The 19,215-nt window shown below is 39.1% G+C and overlaps 1 protein-coding gene across 4 annotated transcripts in view; it reads right to left on the reverse strand.

The window, feature by feature from the left end:
* Positions 1 to 19,215, reverse strand: part of FHIP1A (FHF complex subunit HOOK interacting protein 1A) — a 225,368-nt gene that overhangs the window by 66,168 nt on the left and 139,985 nt on the right. For all 4 annotated transcript variants that reach the window (XM_041739076.1, XM_041739073.1, XM_041739074.1 and 1 more), the window contains 2 exons: positions 16,596 to 16,827; positions 5,265 to 5,891 (listed from right to left, as the gene is read on the reverse strand). In XM_041739076.1, the coding sequence (XP_041595010.1) occupies positions 5,265 to 5,891; positions 16,596 to 16,700 (732 nt within the window). In that variant the 5' untranslated portion in view covers positions 16,701 to 16,827. The remainder of the gene's footprint in view (positions 1 to 5,264; positions 5,892 to 16,595; positions 16,828 to 19,215) is intronic.

Genomic DNA, 19,215 nt, shown 5'->3' on the forward strand with positions numbered 1-19,215 from the left:
TTCCATTCTAGCAAATAAGGTCAGCTGGAGTTGTTGTTTTCCCTCCAATTTTAATGAACTGCATGGTGTTTTAAAACAGGTGTTTGTGTGTTTGTTTTTAAGTAGGCTCCACACTCAGCATGGAGCCCAATGCAGTGGCTTGAACCCTGAGATCACGACCTGAGCTGAAACCAAGAGTCTGATGCTTAACTGACTGAGCCTCCCAGGTGCCCCTAAAACACATTTTTATAAAAGCAACAATTACTCAGTGAAATATGCTTATAGCACAATAAATGGATATCCTAACATTAAAAACATGCTTCATTCTGCTAATACATTTAAATTTTGATGTACGAAACATATAAAACAGAATGGAAAACCTCCGAGATTTAATAGATTTTAATAATTTGCCATAATTTCCTTAGAGTACTCTTTTTTTCCAAAAAAAATAAAAGCACATTACAAATAGAGCTAAACCCTTCTCCAATCCCATTACCATCTCTTCTCCTTCCTTCATTGACCTTAGTGCATATTATTCCTGTGCATGGTTTTGTACTTTTGCTGTATACATATGTATCCAAAAAAAAAAACAGTATACACTAAGATTTTGTGAGTTAAAACTATATGTAAATTTATCTAAATACTAATATACTGTATGAAACCTTTTGCTACTTTTTCTATTCAACATGTTTTTAGATTATTGGTGTTCATAGATGTAGATGTAGTTACATGCTAATTAATATGTGATAATTCATTGGGTTTTTTTTAAAGGTTTTATTTACTTATTTATGAGAGACAGAGAGAGAGAGAGAGGCAGAGATATAAGCAGGAAGAGAAACAGGCTCCATGCAGGAAGCCTGATGTGGGACTTGATCCTGGGACTTCAGGATCATGCCCTGGGCTGAAGGCAGGTGCTCAACCACTGAGCCACCCAGGCATCCCTGATAATTCATTTTGAATCCTGAGTAGTTATTCCACTGGTATAGAATGAGCTAGTTCATATATCTTTAATATATTTCTATTCTGCTCTTCCTCAAATCACTATTCTATTGAATCTTTTTGTGTGTATCCTTGTAAACATGTGCCAAATTTCCCTAGAGCAAACATCTAGAAATGAAGATGCAGGATCATATTCCATTGTATTAAAAATTGCCAACTGTCATAGCTTTCCTGAGTTATCATACCACTTTATATACTCACGAGTTCCTGTTTTTCCTCGCCCTTGACAACTATTGGTGTTATCAGAGACCCAACAGTTAGCCACCCTGATGAGCATTATCTGGTGTCCCACTGTGGGTTCAATCTGCACTTCCCGATCTAGCAAAGATGAGCACATTTTCATGTTTATTGGCTTTGGGCGTCTTCTGGGAATTGTCCATTCTTATCCTTTGCCCGGTTTTCTAATGGGTTGCTTCATCATTAGCTTATTAATTTGTAGCATTACAAATAGTTCTATGTACTTTGGGTACCAACCATTTATAGTTATGTGTGTTTCAACTATCTTCTCCCAATCCATGTTTCTGTTCTTAATTCCAGTCATTTCTTTATGGTTCATGTGTTATAGGATACCTTGATATTTTATTACCAATGTACAAAGTGGTGGTTAGCACATGGGTCCTTGAGCCAGGCTGCCCAGGTTCAGATCCTGATTTTATCTCTTACTAGCCATGTGCCCTTATATAGATTTACTCAATATCACTGTGCCTCAATTTCTTTATCTATGAAAAGGGTATAACACTCGTACCTACAGTTGTGAGGATGAGATGATTTAGTACAGGTAAAGCACTAAGAATGGTATCGGGCATATAGTACATTCTCAACAAATATATTACTATTGCTATTATTCATAATTATCTGTTATTCCTGGTCTTTTACATATATTTATATGATTTTTAGCATTGATTTGTTGTGTTTCATGAAGAAACCTATTGGGATTTTGATTTAATTCACATTAACACCTTATAAATTACACCTTACAACTGCAAAGGGAAAATGGTATCTTTATGTGGAGAGAGATAGTGGTCATCACCTAAACCAATCAGGTGAGCAAGTGCAGCATCACAAAAGTGAGACAAGCTAACAGCATCACATAATGCTCATAATGAAGTATACCACGTCACCTATAAAATAGTCTTACAAACTCAAACCTGAATTTAATCAAATGCTTAAACCAAATTTCCAATTTGCAGGGTATACCGGGGGTAGAGACAAGTAAAACCACATCAGAAGCAAACCCAAAATAGGTGAGGCGTTGGACAATAGCTGCTTTGTTAAAAAGTCAGTGCCATGGAGGAAGAAAGTGGCAGGCTGTTATAGATCAGTAGTTACTTAGAGATTTGATAGTCAGAAACGTACCTTGTATTGGACTATGGTTTGGAAAAAAAAAAAAAACCTATAAAAATCACTAGGGGCACGACTGAGAAACTGGATATTAGATCATATTATGGAATTATTATGTAATTTTCTGAGGTGTAATAATGGTATGATTATGTAGGAGGGTTCTTGTTTGTAAGAGACACGTACTGAAGTACTTGATGTCTATGACTTAATTCCAAATGTCTGTATCTTCACTTCAAATGGTACAGCACCAACAAAAAGTGTAGATGATAAACACAAATAGTAACAATCTTGAATGTTAGTGGTGGGTATATGGTATTCATTTCAGTATTCTTCCAAGTTTTCTGTATTTTACTTTTTCTCTCCCATAATAAAAAGTTGTAAAACATATATGGCATTAACTTTATGGACTGATCTGCAGGGAAGTGTCATCCACACGATACCTATAAACTAAACAGCTTTCCATTCATTTAGGTATTCTTTCATGCCCCTCAGTAAGATTTTATAACTTCCTCTGTAAAGGTCTTTCATATATTTGTTAGATTTATTCAAGATACCTTAGAATTGTGTTGCATTTGTAAATGACATCTTTTCTAATTGCCTTTTGCATACTGAGGAGAACCACCCGAATATTTTGATGATTTATTTCGACACCTGCACTCCTTTAACAGAACTATCCAAAACAATTCAAATAAGCCCAAACTCCAACCTCTGTAGAGCTCCCTAACAAAACTGATTTTAGTAAGCTTCTGCCTCCACAGCATTGCTCATATCCAGCCCCTTCCTTCCATTCTCATCCCTATCACTCTTGTTTCTAGACCCTAATGTAACTCCCGACCCCCTGGGCATCTCCCCATCGTGAGCAAACTCACCCATCCTACACAGTCAGATTCAACTCCTAAAAGAATTCTGGTTCTACTGTGTTATGGCTCAAGTTTCTTCAAGAGCTCTCTGCAGTGGATATAGCAAGTATAGTAGGCAGACTAGTGCCTCCCCCCACACACACACACTGTCTGTTCCTAATCCCTGAACCTGTGAATATGTTAGGTTACATGGCAAAGGGGAATTAAAGTTGCCTGTCAGCTGACCATTAAATAAGGAGATTATCCCAGATGATCCAGGTAAACCCAATGTGATCACAAGGGTCCTTAAAAGTGGAAGAGAGAGACAACAGAGCACATTCAGGCAGAGGCGTGAGTATAAAAGGATGGTCAGAGAGTTGTCATACTGCTGATCATGGAAGGGGAGGAAGGGGCCATGAGTCCGGGGGATGAGGGAGGCCTCTAGAAGCTGGAGAAGGCAAGGAGATGCACTCACCACGAGAGCCTCCAGAGAGGAGCACAGCATTGCTGACGTCTCAATTTCAGCTCAGTGAGACCTGAGGGACTTCTAACCTACTGTAAGATAATGAATCTGTCTTACATAAAGCCACCAGGTTTTGGTAATTTGTTGCAGCAGAAACAGAAAAGTAATACAGCAATGTACTCCAAAGATGCTTAGATTTAGCAAGAAGTCCCATTCTTACCTATGACATATTCTTGAAAAAGAATTCGTAAGAAAGTACAGTATTGAAGGCAATAAGAAAAGGACATTTAATACGTTGGCCCAGATGAAGGGGATCAACTCTTTACTTCCCATCTGACTATCAATCTTTGTACAATTTCTAATTCCACTCATCAGAACCCAGAAGAGGCACACGGTACCCAGAATTTCTTCACTGAAGTTCTAGTTTTCAAAATTTTTACCCATTTGTTTGCTCCCAAATAAATATTCACCAGCAAAAATAAGAATTTAGTAGCATAAAGAAGATTACTGCTTTTGAACCTCAAACCAAACATAGTGCATTATTCACTAGAGTTGCTATTAGCATTTTGGGCAAGTTAGTTTTTTACTGTGCAAGAATGTTCCACAAACTATCAGACATGAAGCATCCCTGGCCCCTACACACTAAATGCCAGTTGACCTCCCTCCCCGGCCACCTCATGTCCCTATAATAGCAAAGCGTGCCCCAAAGACATTCCTCATTGCCCTCTCCCCTGGTCAAGAACCACCCATAAAATAATAAATAAAATAAAATAAAACATATAGCATTCGTTAATAATGAATCTAATCTACTTATGGCAACTTGCCTGGCCTGTTCCAATAAAATTCATTAATGGTCTTACTATTCCAGCAGCATCAGGCATACTTAAGACAATATAGTTTATCAAGAAGTGTAATGAGGTGACCCGTAGAAAGAACAGACAATGGAAATAGACCAGAAGTGTTCACTGAGCTAGGAACACAGAAAGAGCTGTTGCCCAACATCTCCGACAAACACTGACTACAAAAAAAATAATCAGAGCCCTAAAGAATCTTCAGGGTCCCAGACCTGTGACTGTGGTTGGACCAGTGCAACATCTGCAAAGGACCTCATACTTTCCTTCTCACCATGCCGATGAGCAGATTCCTGCTCCCTCAAACTGTAAATACATATTTATTTTTTAAAATAAAACCAGCACATTGTATCTACAATTATGGTCATTATCTTGCTGAGAAACAAATTAATTTGTGAAACGAGCTGAGCAGGCTCACTACACGCCACGATTCTATGGTGCGAAATCAACTTGAAAAGCTAAGAATATAGAAAGTGCAGGTCTTACCAGTCACTCAGGATGTGCTCTTATAAAAAAACTAAAATAGTTCCTAACTCAACAGAAATGACACAAGAAATGGCAACACATATAGTTTCCTCTGCTGGCTTGTTTTGAGCTGACAATGCTCAGCCAAATAGCATCTCAACTTAAGATTTCTCTGCTCCCTCCTAAAGATTTCCTCCAAGCATCTTTCCTTAGAAGGTGCCAAGTACAACTTGCTGAAAAGAAAGGAATTAAAAAAAAAAAAACATTTACCAGTAGCACAGTAGAGGAAAAGAGTGGGTGGCAGGCACGCCAATGAGAGGGACTTACTGGACAAAAGTAGGTGTTCTCCACGATGTGACGGGCCACCATGTTGTTCTCAGCAGACAGAGACATGATGAACAGCAAAGCATCTCGGGCCTGCTGCCCTACTGTCCCCTCTCGGTGAATGAAGGGAATCAGAAGGGAGAAGATGAGGAAGTTGGCTGCCCCTTGGTCCTCACTAGTGTGGAAGAAGAGTTCCAGAATTGATGGATCTTTGGCCAGGATGGAACAAAGCTGATTGAGAAGGACAACCAACTTTCCCTCCACAGCAGGGGTGGTTGTTCCTGAACAAGAGCTCAGCAACATCATCAGGGGCTTTAGGATGGGTTTGTGGTGCAGCAGAGGCTGGTGTGACTGCGTGACCAACATCTCATACATCTTTAGCTGCTCCATTTTAGTCTCGTCGGTAAATTCCCTCCGCAAACTCCAAAGGAAGAGTTTCTCCATGATGTTCTCTGAGACCACAAACTCCAGAATTGGCCCCATCGCAGCATCCTTGGCTTGCTCTTCAATGAGCAAGAAGAGCATGTGTTCTACATAATTCTGTACAGCACTGGCCTCATCTGGAGGGATGGATCCATATTTTGCCTGGGTGTTCTTCAAGGGGTCATGCTTCTCTAAGATCTTCACAACCTGTAACCAATTCCAACATCTGTCATCTATCTATTGTTTACCATAATTACAAAAACACACCACCACTGACTGTGTCATACCTTCATGGAAAATGCAGAAGCCATGGCCACAGTAAGGTAAATAATGAAGGGGTACCTGGATGGTTCAGTTAAGCATCTGACTTCAGCTCAGGTCATGATCCCAGGGTTGAGCCCTGCATTGGGCTCCCTGCTCGGCAGGGTGTCTGCTTGTTCCTCTCCCTCTGCCCCTCCCCCCTGCTCGTGGTCTTTCACACTCTCTCTCAAATAAATAAATAAAAATTTAAAAGAGAAAAGATAAATATGAACGCTGTGTGTCTCTCTCATGATAATAAAATGAAGCAGTTAAACTACAGAAAGCATATGTTTGAAGGTGCTCATTTAGAAAAGTTATCAATTTTGGCAATCTAAATGTCAAAGAAGATAGTATGGTTATAAAAATTAAGCTACATCCATTCATAAGCCTATTATTATGAGAACTATTGAGCAAAATGAAAAATTGTGATACAATAGATGAAAAGTTATTTATATATTTTTAGATCCATCATTACCAACTATGTCAATAGTCATTTTTGCATTCAAGTGATGACAAGTCCTCAATTCTTTTTCTGAACTGTCAAGAATATAATATTGCTTTTTAATTTTAAAATACATGAAGTAAGTAAGACAGCCTGTGCATGTTCTTCTACAAATAGAGTTGATTCGGAGGTTCCAACAGGGAAACACAGCTCCTCACATGCCCTCGACAGAACATTCCTCCCTCCTCTACTTGGATGGGCACCCTCTTCCACCAATCATGCAAGTTTAGGAAGGATGAAAGGAAACCGATGAACAACAGACACATACCTAGCAGAATCAACCTTAGCCTATGGCATATGCTGCAACTAAAAAAAATAATTAAAAAAAAATTTTAAATGAAGATTTTGAACCTTGTGTTGTTTGAAACCAGAAAAAGCTCTGAAATGACTAATTACAAAATAAATCCCTAACATAGCAAGTTTCTGTTTGAGGTGATAAAAAAGTTTTGGAAACAGTGGTGATGGTTGCACAACACTGTAAAAGCAGTTAATGGCATTGAACTGTACATTTAGAAAAGGTTATGATGGCAATCTTTGTTATACATGTTTTACCACCAAAAGCAAAAATCGATTGATGGTAAAATATAAGTAAAGCTCCAATTATGTCATGTGACAGTCCTGGTGTTTCTCTCCCTTACCACTGCTGGCTAATGAATGCTTCCTACCTCTCTCCACCTGTCGAGACTTACTTCTACTTTGGGACCTAGAAATTAAAAGAATTCTTTTATCCTTGGGACGCCTGGGTTGCTCAGCGGTTAAAGCGTCTGCCTTCGGCTCAGGGCGTGATCCTGGAGATCCAGGATCGAGTCCCGCACCGGGTTCCCTGCATGGAGCCTGCTTCTCCCTCTGCCTATGTCTCTGTCTCTCTCTCTCTCTCTTTATGTCTATCATGAATGAATAAATAAATCTTTAAAAAAAAAGAATTCTTTTATCCCAACTCCCATGTAACTGTCTGACTTAGAATTTTTATAATATCCCACTCAATCTACTTCCTTTAAAATGTATACACATAATTTTTAGACAACCCAAAGCCTTATCAATGACTTTATCTTTGTTCCCTTCTGCCTTCCTAAACTGCATGCTATGGGGATTATGTTTGTCTTTTGCAGTACCCTCCTGACCCAGTTCTATAACATGCTGTTACATGTTCTATATTTAGGTTAAAGAATTTTTGCAAGTCACTGGGGAAGCTGGCAAAGATACAATGCTATGTCAGCATGCATGAGCAATGAGAAAAATTTATTTCTCGGGGAAAGGTTTAAGTTTTTCCCCTGTCAGAAACAAGGCAATGGAGCCTTTACAGACCAGGCAAGTGTATCCTTACAGAATGACTAGATCTCTACAGAATCTGTAATCTCTATCAACCTCCATTATACAATTAATAATGCTATCACAAAAGAAAAAAATCATTCCAACACCCGACTTGACATTTGCAATGAGAAAGGCCTTCAGTTAGCAGCTACCTGGGTGGTACATGGCTCAGTGAGTGGTGTCCATGGTGTCTTCACTGGACGTCCCCTCTCCTTTGCCGTATGCCAGACTCCAAAATCTCACCCCACCCCCCCCAGCCTCCCCCAACCTCCCAGAAGTCCTCCAGAATTCCTCTGAGGCCTGACAACCTCACTGGCAGAAATGCTAGGGCCTGGCTGGTCTTTGCCTCTGCTCTGGCCTTGGCAACCTCACACGACACAGGACCACAGTACTGCACTTGTCCAAAAGGGGTCTCCACCTCGACATGCATGTTCTCCAGCCCCAAAAGCTCTGACTTTAGGGCTCCACATTCTGAAGAATAAATTAGCAACACACTTTGTTGGTTCTATAATTTCAAAGTCCACATATTGAGTTTAGTTATGAGAGCTATCTATACAGGTGGGCCTCGGGGTAGAAATGTAATTATACTTCTCATGTACTCAGACTGTCTAAGCTGTCTAGAATTGAAACTGTGCTTTATACACTGTTGGTGGTGGGGCAAATTAGCTCAATCCTTCTGGAAAACAATTTGGCAATATCCAACAGAAGCCATAAAATTGTTACTGCCCTTTGACTTGTTAATCTCACTTTGGGGAAAATGCCCCAAGGAAATGATCCAAAAATAATTTGTTAAGAAATGTTCATGTCAATGATATTTTCAATAATTAAAAAATAAAAATACCATTGACCCAATCAACAATAAGAGAATTATCAAAATATTATATCACCCTACAATAAAGCTATTAAAAATAAACACTAAGTGAATCATTACTAAATTATTACATGCAAAAGTATATATGAAATCGTTTAAGTTAAAAACTAATATACTGACTGACAAATAGACACATGATCAGAAGTGAGTCTAAAAAAGATATAAATGGGATTTTATAGTTAAGTAGTTCTTCCCCCATAAATTGATCTAATTTCATAATATAAATAAAAATAAAAGTAGACAAAGTAATCTTGTACTAATGTCTTTTACTGAGTTAAAAATAATTGAAATCTAATTCGCTGAAATTCCTAAGCCATATAAATTTACACATGTGTATACGTACCTGTACTACATGCATGCCTCCAAGTATTTCTTACATATCTAAATGTGTGTAAGCTATATATGGAAAATCTATGTACGTGGGCACAAAGTACATTCTTCTCAAAATTTGTCATTTATATTAATTTTCAACCATATTCCTTTGCAAACAGACCTACTTTTTTGTTGTTATGAAAAATCTTTTTAAAAGAGAACAGAGGTTTTTATACAGAATGCAAGCAATTTAGCCACTGTTAAATTGAAGCATCTTTGCCCTCTTTATAGTTGTAAGCTCCTCTACACCGCCTCATGGGTCAATGGGCAGAGAAAGGTGAGAACAGAGCTATAATAACCCACAGAGGTAGAAGGTTTGTTGATCTTCTGGAATGGAGCAGACATAGTAAGAGCCCTCACTCATTCGCAGCCCTGGCCGGGCGGTGTCACTGCCTGGAAGAGGGTGTGTTACAGTAAGGCCTGTGAGTCACGGAATCCACAGCTCAGCACAACGCTAATTAGCCTGCTGACACATATCCTTAACCTCTCTCCTTGGGTGTCAGGACTCGCCCAGGCCACCTCCCCTTCCCTTCCCGACAGACACACCCACGACCTGCTTTTACAAGTGGGCTCTCGGGGCCCATACCCAGGGCCTGGTGCCCAACCTGACAGGGAACGCCTAAGAAGCTTCTTGGCTAGAGCACACTATGCACTGAAACACCAAAGACCCTCTGACGTCCCAAGTCAGCTGCACAGTGATGGATTCCTGATGTGACCTGGACTTTTCCTTACTCTTTCCTTTAGTGCTGTCGTCTCACATCACTTCCACCAAACCCCAATATTCCTGTGTCCTGACTTCTCCCTGCTGTCTACTTTCACCCGTTTATCTACTCTGACCTCCCAGTACTATGGACCTATGGTCCCATGCTGCTCCCCGTGGCTTCCCCAGGCCAAGCACATTCCCCTGAGTATCCTCTAACTTAGGCTTTCAACCTTGCCACAGCTCTCCCAGCCCTGGCTTCTTAGCTGTATACTGTCTAGGGGATTCAGTTCAGGGTAAAAAAATACCACTAAAGAAGCTGGAGAGACCCAAGGACAGATGAGAGGAAAGCAAGCAAAACATGCTGTGCAAAGATTTCCTTTACAAGTTCACTTCTTTGGGTTGAAGATGCTATTTAATAAAGCAATCAGTCCCTGATAAAGCCCAAGCTCATTAAGAAAGCCAGCTAAGATTGGAAATAGCATTCTAAATGTTTCACCAATCGTAGCTAGGCATTTGTTGGTCTATAAACTTTAATAAATACAAGCTGGTATATATATATGTGTGTGAATCATGAGCCTGGATCACATAGATCCTCACATAAATGATCAAAATTCTAAAAAGTAACAAATACATGAAAAAATCGACAGTGTGAACAATGGTACGCAAATTATCATCTGACCAATACAGCTAAATTTTAACCTAACTTCAAAGTCATTTGCCTGGTAAGTATGAAGGTTATTAGGGGTAAATGAAATTAACAAAGAGCATATTTCTTTCATTAAGGATATCCTATCAATTACTTCTATCCTTAGCTCTAAAGATGGTTCCCATCAGTCAGTAATAACAGGCCTGAATTCCAAATATTCACAAATTCTAAATAGGAAGCTCAAAGCTTTCAGAATGAAAGATCCACATAATCACTCCTCCAGCTAACAAATGATTATTCTTCATGGTAAACACAAGTATTTACCTGTCAGATTAGCTTTGACTCCATCTTAATATTGTTTTATGTCTTGCATACATGCATGTATTAAGAGATGATTACTTGTGCCACTTTGGTTAGAGCCTAGTTATTTCAAGAAAGTCACATGAATACAACCCATACTTCAAAATCCTTTGGAATGCTAATTTAAAGTGGCACCGTGGAAAAAACCAAGTTACTAAGCAACATTTTCCATCACACAGAAGGAGGGCAGGCTTTTGCGATCTTAAGCCAATTTCCACTTAATGTACCAAATAACTACAACAAAAGTGAGTTTCCATCCAGTCCTTGATCATCACTTAACAGCCATGTCTTTCAATCTGACACATTCCTGGTACACCTATTGCCCTGAGAGACATGTACTGAGTCGTTTATTTTATATTAAGATAACAGCCCAATAATACACACATGTTTGTACAATTTGGTTTATTTCAGCTCCTGTCCCAAACTCCAGAGGCATACCTCAATCTGGGACAAAACAGGGTAAAGTATCTATATACCATACGTCCTTGGGACCAAAGATGGTCTAGCACTAGTGCAACAAAGAAACATGGTAGGACCGTCAATCAATAAAATAACACAATAAGCTAATCCTTCACTTGTGTATGTTTTTTAAATTTAGGTATTAGGGAAAGGATTTGAAAGTAATGATCTATGTAATAATATTCCATTCCATGGCAAAAACAGACTTATCACTGAGCATACAGTGGGTGAGTTGCTGACATTTTCACATGTTCAACCACTTTAAAGTCCAATAGAAGCACAAGTTAATGCCTCGGCCCTCTAACGAAACGTAGCTTTTGTTCTGCTTTACTGTCTACTGTCAAGTTTAGAGTACTTGAAAAGCTGAAACATAAATTTTTTAAATGTTAACAAACATCACTTGACTAAGATATTAAGATCAGGTTCTCTAATATTTCCCAACTCTTCATCTCTCAAAGACTTCATTTATTTCTATCATTTAGTCTATGACAAGGCAAAGACCAAAAGAATGAAGATGAATGGAAGGAGAAAATTGTTTTCACAGGGAACAGGTCAAAATGCACATCTCAAATCCATATATAAGTGCTCTACACTGCTTTAATAGAATCAGGCTACTTGAAGCTCTACACATGATACTATACTTAAAACACAGTACTTATCTTACATTATTATGGGAAGACATTTGACTTAACTGTTTTTCCTATCCCCAACCCCATCAAGAAGAGAAAGGCTACTAGACACACTAGCTTTACTTCATCAACCACCATTACTCTAGTTGAGCTCTGAAATTGTCTTAGCTTAAAAATTGTATAACCACTTATTTTTGGAGGCTGAGGGTGGTGAGGAGCAGCTTTGGGCTACTGACTAACCAGAAGCATCCAGAAATATGCATTTCCACTTGATTTTTTTTTTTAAGATTTATTTATTTTTATTTGAGTAGGGGGAAACGGCAATGAGAGAGAGAGAGAATCTCAAGCAGACTCCTCACTGAGCATGGAGCCCGAAACAGAGCTCCATCTCAGGACCCTGAGATCATGACCTGAACCAAAATCAAGGGTCAGATGCTAAAAAAAAAAAAAAAAAAGAGTCAGATGCTTAACCAACTGAGCCACCCAGGCATCCCCCATTGATCTTACTTTTATCCCATCACCTCTGTCTTCCTGGCTCTAAGAGTAGACACCATTGAGTATATAACCAATACTGACTGATAGGATGCTTGAAAAGAGAGGACAAGAGAATGAATAGAGCAAGGTCCGTGAAGCTTCACAAAGTACAACTGTGCCATTATGAAAAACAAGTGGTGGCTTAATTCACAAGGCAATATAGTTGAATAGTTTTTTTTTTTTTAATTTATTTATTAGAGTGAGTAGAGGGGCAGAGGTAGAAGCAGACTCCCGACTGAGCAGGGAGTGTATGCTCAGTGTATTAGTGTATGCTCAAAGCTGTTTCCTATATCACCTAGCTCTTCTGAAGTTGTATTTCACATTTGTTGTCTCTCAGTTCAACAATTTATTGAACATCTACAATAGGCTTACCTTGTTCTTGGCACTGGAAATGTAGGTAAACTACAAATGGTCTCTGATCATGAGGAGCTTGAAATGACTTTGGGAAGAAGCTACTGTACATGTAATTTTAATAAAACATGGTTGGCATAACAGCAAAAGAGCACTCAGGATGCTGTTGGAGCTTAGAGTGGAAGCATCAAAGAGCATGGAAGGTACACGGAAGGTTTCCTAAAAGAACTGATGTCCCCAAAGAGCTCTTAAGAGGGAGAGGCATTTAACCAGGGGGTAGGATATTCCAGGCAGGAAGAAGAGGAAATGCCTAAGGCAGAGAAGCCTGAAATAGCCTGACGCTTACTGCCTAAGAGTGGGGGTGGTTAGGAACTCCAAGTAATGCGCATCTCTGGAGACAAAATCAGAGACAAGGAGTGAAATGAGGTCAGACTATAATGACCCTGTGTGCCATCCTGGCCTGTAGGTGCCCTGATGCCACTGAAATGTCCAACTAGAAAAATGATACGGGCAGAGAGCAACTTGCTGAGATGGCATCTCAGAAAGTAAGAGGAAGTATAGGCCAAGGGCTGCTTCCAATAGCCTGGATTCTCCAGGGTTGCCGTGAGGAATGTAACTATTCCTGAATGTCCACTAGAGAACCCTTCTGGAGATGTCATGAGATCACAGGACCCAGGGACCAATTTGGAAACTCAAGTGCAAGACTGGGCCATTTCAGGTCTCTCCACTGGCATGCCTCCCAAATCACAGACTGCCTTGGATGATGGCTGCTTGTGTAACAAGCTGTCCCTGACAGGCTGCAAGGTGTAGGTGGGCAAGCGGATATCCTCCTCCATCAAAGTTTGCTTTTTAAGTCAAGGTCTGGAACAGAAGCTACTAGTAAACAGTGGAACAAAACCTGTCAAATATATGTTAATTGTGCTGAATTTGTACTGAAGTACCCTAACAAACAGAAGAACTCCGATACCACAGACTTCTGTTGACTTCATTTTCCCTAATTTAACACATAAAAAGCATGGTGCTTGCCAGCTAATGGAACCCTTCAGTAAAGACAATGCTGTCACTCAGTTCTGATGAGGCCACATCTCTTGCCAGCCTTACAGGTTTCCTTGGGTTGCCTCAGGGGAACCCAGGGGCTGTCCTCACAGGAGTCATAGGAGTTTATATCAGATTTTAGCTTACTTCCCAGTCCTCTCAACCATTCTGCATGCACTCCCACCCAGCACAACTCTCAGCAAAGTGCTAATGTATGAAACTCCCAAACAGTGAGTATCATTTATTCCTATCAACTGAAAGTCTCATGCCTTACCTCTCACAGAGTCCTTTATCTCTGTTTTGTCCTGACTTTTCACCCTTTTTTGTACCACCAAAGAGCCAAAGCTGAGCATTTCTTCCCAGTACCCCTTCTCTACCATGTTCTTTTCATTTGTCATCAAAACCTTCCTTTCCTACAGTCAGGCTAGCAAAATCTCACTTTCTCTACTTCCCAAGCCATTTTCACATGTAATAGTCCTGTCCTTTGACTTAATTCCTGTAATCATTGCTATTCATTTTCTAATAATGTATCTCACCTTGTCATCCAAATTAGTGTCATATATGCGTCAACATATGTCATCCATATATTCGTTAAAAGCCCATATCATGGCTACCTGTTTACCCTACAATGATGTATCCATAGTTGGGGCTAGTAAATCTCCACTTAGCAATAATTGTGTTGACATCCCCATGCATTTCTTTGAGCCATGTTTTTATTCATAAAGGTAACAAAAAGGCCCTCAAGAGCCTTTCTTGGAAGTAGACAGAGGCTGTGGGCACTTTACAGATTTACTTAAAAGGAAAAGTCAAGTCTAAAGAGGTTAAGCTAGTTAAAGGAATGGTTGAAACAAGAGTAAGACCAGAGCGTCCCCATTTTACAAAAGGAAGCATTTAATAACTAAACACCATTCCCTCTGACAAAGTTATCCTTACCCTCAGCTCTACCTTTTTCTGTACTCAAAAAGGGTATCATGCTTCAGATAACCCAAAATGTTTGATAATGCTGAAATCATTCATATCAAATATGGGAATGAGTAATATGATTCTAGGACCAATATGTACTCCTTCAGCAATGTGAAAGAATATTTACACATTCCTGAATTAAGACTCTCCAGCAGTACTCTAGCAGCTTGGAGAAAGCTTGCCCGGAATGGAATTTGACAGGGCAAATGATCCATCCACATAAAATCAAGAGGGTGACGATAGGTCTTGTCTTTGAGTGGCACAGAATGCTAAATGGATCACATCACAGATCCTCCACAAGGAATGCTTACAATTTTTACACAGTATTTTTTACACAAATACACGAAATGGGCCCAGAGACAAGACTATGTATTAGAATGATAGGCTTTTTCAGCCAAATGAAATTACTGAGGCTGGAAATATTCTCAATATAAAACATCTGTGCACTCCTACCAGCTAAAAAAAATGAGAGCGAATCATTATTAGATACATTTATAAATGTGCACATACTAATATGTGACCATATTATGTACTTTATAAACACAAAATAGAAATTTTTCAAAGATAAAGATAAAAATAGGCCTCCTAAAATACTCTTCCCACATCGAGTGGACTAATGGGCACATCCCTTAGGGTTCACAACCTCACTTGGAGTCGGCACGTTAAACTACTTATAAAAGTGCAAAGTCAAAGATAATTGCTCTATCTGGAAAACTCCCGAATTATTTTCCTCCCTTTGCTAAATCCAGAGCAAATCCATTAAGATTCTAATAGCAAAAAGTCAGAGAATGGGAAATGCATAAAAAATCTTGGAAGCTTTATACTAGTGACAAGAAGCTACAAAGTGTAAAAGACCCAGAAGCAGAATTGATTTTGTTTTTGATCTAAACTGTGTCCCCCATAATTGCTGTGATTTGCAGGCTCAGTGCTTTAACCCCTGTGCTATTTCCGGCCACAGAAAGGAACTGGGTAGTCATTAAAAAACTGTCACATAAATAGCCACTTACCGGCTCACCTAGGGAGTGTAATGTTGGACAAGTAGTAAAGAAGACCAATTTTATTTATTTTACTACTTGTAAACTCCCTGAGGAAAGTAGTGAGCTGATAAATTTTCTAAACATTCAACCCTTAATTGTCTATACAAGCAGATCCGAGCTACAGAGAAGTCAAACTGAATGATCAAAAAACTTTTATAATCAGCTTTGTAATGAATTCAGATACTGCCAGGCATCCTCTTTCCTTAAATTACACAGAGACCACCAGCCCGAAAAACGGTAGAGCACAGAGGTCAAGTACACGAGTCGAGGGACCACGGTCTACATACTTGCTTAGAAGCTCACTGCCTATAGAACCTCAAGCAAGTTCCTCTGCATCTCTAATCTTCCATTCTCTCATCTATAAAATGAGGAAACTAACACTAACGGGTTTGTGGAGAAGAGCAAATGACGTAACGCTTTTGAAGTACTCAGCACAGCACTTGGTAAATATTTAATACATGTGTACTTTAGCACTGTTAGAGTGTAAGGACTAGATGGAAATCAGCAGGGAGGAGGGAAACAGAGTCTGTAATCATGGTCAAGTCTATTGCAGAGTGACGTAAAAGTCACTGTAAGGCCAATGGCTGTTCTTCCAAAAATACCTGAGGAATATGTATGTTCCCTAATTGCTTTGATGGAAACCATGGTTTTCAAACAGGTATCTAATCTAGGAAAGCAAAAAAAAAAAAAGAAAGTTGCTTTTCTTCCTACCTGCGAGAGTTCAGCTTCCTATATTTCTGGGAGGCCTAGATACCTATCACAGAGGTAGGAGGTTCAATGTTGATAGAGGCTTCGAAGGCTACCCCTACCAGCAAAAAAAGTGCAACTCATACATTACCTGCGCCCAGTGGTTTTTAAATACAATCATGCATGTTTCTGGGTCAACTCCCTGCAGGCTCACAGCCTGCTGGAATTTGTTCTCTGTAGTAACCGATGACATCATAAACCTTCGTAAATCAGTGCTTCTAAGTCATAGTTAATTTTCGGGAAAATTTGGCAAACAGTCACTGACTTTCAAGTATCATATAAGAAATGTAACTTCATCACATTTCACTGTCATCTTCTGAAACCTGTAATGACAATAACAAAAATGCATCTCATTATTTAATAGGACACTGGCCATTAAATTTAAATCAAAGCATAGACATTTTCAAAGTCCAACACAGAACAAAAATATCTACAAAATAGACATTTCTACCCAATCTACAGGCTCCCCTATTTTCTCTTACCTTGCTATTGAAAGTATAAAATAATGATGGTACCAAAACTACATGCATAAATTAAACAATTATTGGGTTTATTTTCTCTACTACCTTCAACCACAAACCCCTAGATAATAATTCTAATCATTCAAATCTAATTTCTATAACTGAGCAAGAAACTATGTATGATACCATTGTCTGTGGAATTTAAAAATATCCAGAACAGGAAAGCCATTAGTTAATAGTGACAGAAATAAATACCCTGATGCAACCTGGGGTAGTTGTAAAATAGCACCCAAATTCGTAGGTCCAATATGATTGAATTTTTTTTAATCAATGGCTGTCATAATGGAATTGAAAGCATTCTCAGTCATTTCATAGCTATAAAACAAGTTAAATTTTCTGGCTTTTCTGAAAAATAATAGAATTCCACGTAACCTTGACAAATCAGAGATAGAAATGATCCATCAAAAACAAGATAGTGCTTACTCAGTGTGAGTACAAGGTAGCACACCTACAAATGAAAAATTAATTATGTGGCTAAAATATGAAGAAAGTCTGACTACTGCAGAGCCAGTTGGGAGGAAAAAGACATTGAGGTCAGAGAGCATGATCCAGTTGTGTGGGGCTAACTCGCAGAGAGAAGCAGTAAGATGATGTCAGTATCTCACCAGTTTGATCACCCCACAAAAAGGACTGGGTACAGTTCCAAATACTATTTTTTGGGTAAAGTGATTACACTATAATTATTAGTGCACTGGAAAACAAAATCCATGATTAAATTTGCAGACTTGTAGTGCCAACAAACAGCGACTTTCAACTGAGTAATACGAAGGATATTACAAGGAGAACACTGGTCAACTGTTTGTTCTACAAACAATAAAATGTGAGAAAGGGGGCTGGAGGCGAGGATTTGGGTTAGGCCTAGGGTCAGGTTCTTTGTGAGGAGTGGAATTGAACACTAGAAAATAGTTAAGGAATATTCAAAACAAGTGCTTCTGTTGCGGGCAGGAGGCTAACCATTCAACATTCATATCTTGAAAAAAAAATGTATGGACATAAGAACAGAAAACTTGCTAGAGTTGATCATTCTGAGGAAAGGAAACATTGTTCAAGGAGAATGGAAGAGGATTAAAGTATGCAGAAAGAGGAAGGCCTGTTTGAGGAAGGCGCACAGAAATTATATACCTAAGGGAAACAGCTTGTGTGTATCATCTAGGACTACATTTTATTATTCAAATTAGTGAATTCTCCAACATGTAATTCCTATTAATACAAATTTGTTTTCTTTTTTAAATATTTTATTTATTTATTCATGAGAGACACACAGAGAGAGAGAGGCAGAGACATAGGCAAAGGGAGAAGCAGGCTCCCTGCAGGGACTCGATCCCAGGACCCAGGATCATGAACTGATAGCCTCAACCACTGAGCTATCCAACTGCTCCAAATTTATTTTCAATTAAGACATTGCCCACTGCCAACAATGCTCTTTGCCACTGAGAGGCATGTTTTATTGGGCCCATCTGGTATTTTAAAAACCAGGAGTCCCCTCCCTACACACACAGAGTACATGTCCCCACTCTTCCCTAGGATCCTAGTGTCAGCCTCTTCACCTCACTTTTGGTTACCAGGCTGGTCCTCAGAGGTAACAATTCAATGTCCAGACCTGTTTTAAGTGATAAGACATGAAAGAAGTTCTTATTCAACTCCCTCATTGTCTTAAACATAATATTTCTGTGAAAATGTCCTTTCTTCAGATGATGTAATGATAATAACAGGAAAATCAGAGCATTTTGGTTTATCCCAGAGGTTCGAAAAGTACAACTCCTTGAAACTCCTTCCAGCTCCAGGGTTCTCAGATTTGTCTTCAAATATATGAGACGAACATTCAACATACCAATTGCTTCTAAATTGAAATTAGAAACATGCTCTCAAAGGTCTGTTAAGTTCATTCTCAAAGGGACTTTGCATGGAATCTTTTCAGATAGCAAGACTGAATTACAGATGAGATCAATATCTTAGCTAAAATCATAAACTACGAGTTAGTTTGGATGGAAATCAAAAGTAAGTCTCTTGATTCCCAGTCCAGAGTTCTTTCTAGAAATCTATATTCTCCTTTCTCCTGGCTGTAATCCCTGGCCCTATTCCCTTAAGGAAGCTCTCTCTTCTCTGAGAAAAGTGCATCTCACTTGGATGATGCTTATCCAATCATACTTTTGAAGCAGATGCCTGAAGACTCTAAACACAGGCAAGTCA

Source organism: Vulpes lagopus, chromosome 23 (assembly GCF_018345385.1).
Source record: "Vulpes lagopus strain Blue_001 chromosome 23, ASM1834538v1, whole genome shotgun sequence".
In the NCBI taxonomy this organism is placed as follows: Eukaryota; Metazoa; Chordata; class Mammalia; order Carnivora; family Canidae; genus Vulpes; species Vulpes lagopus.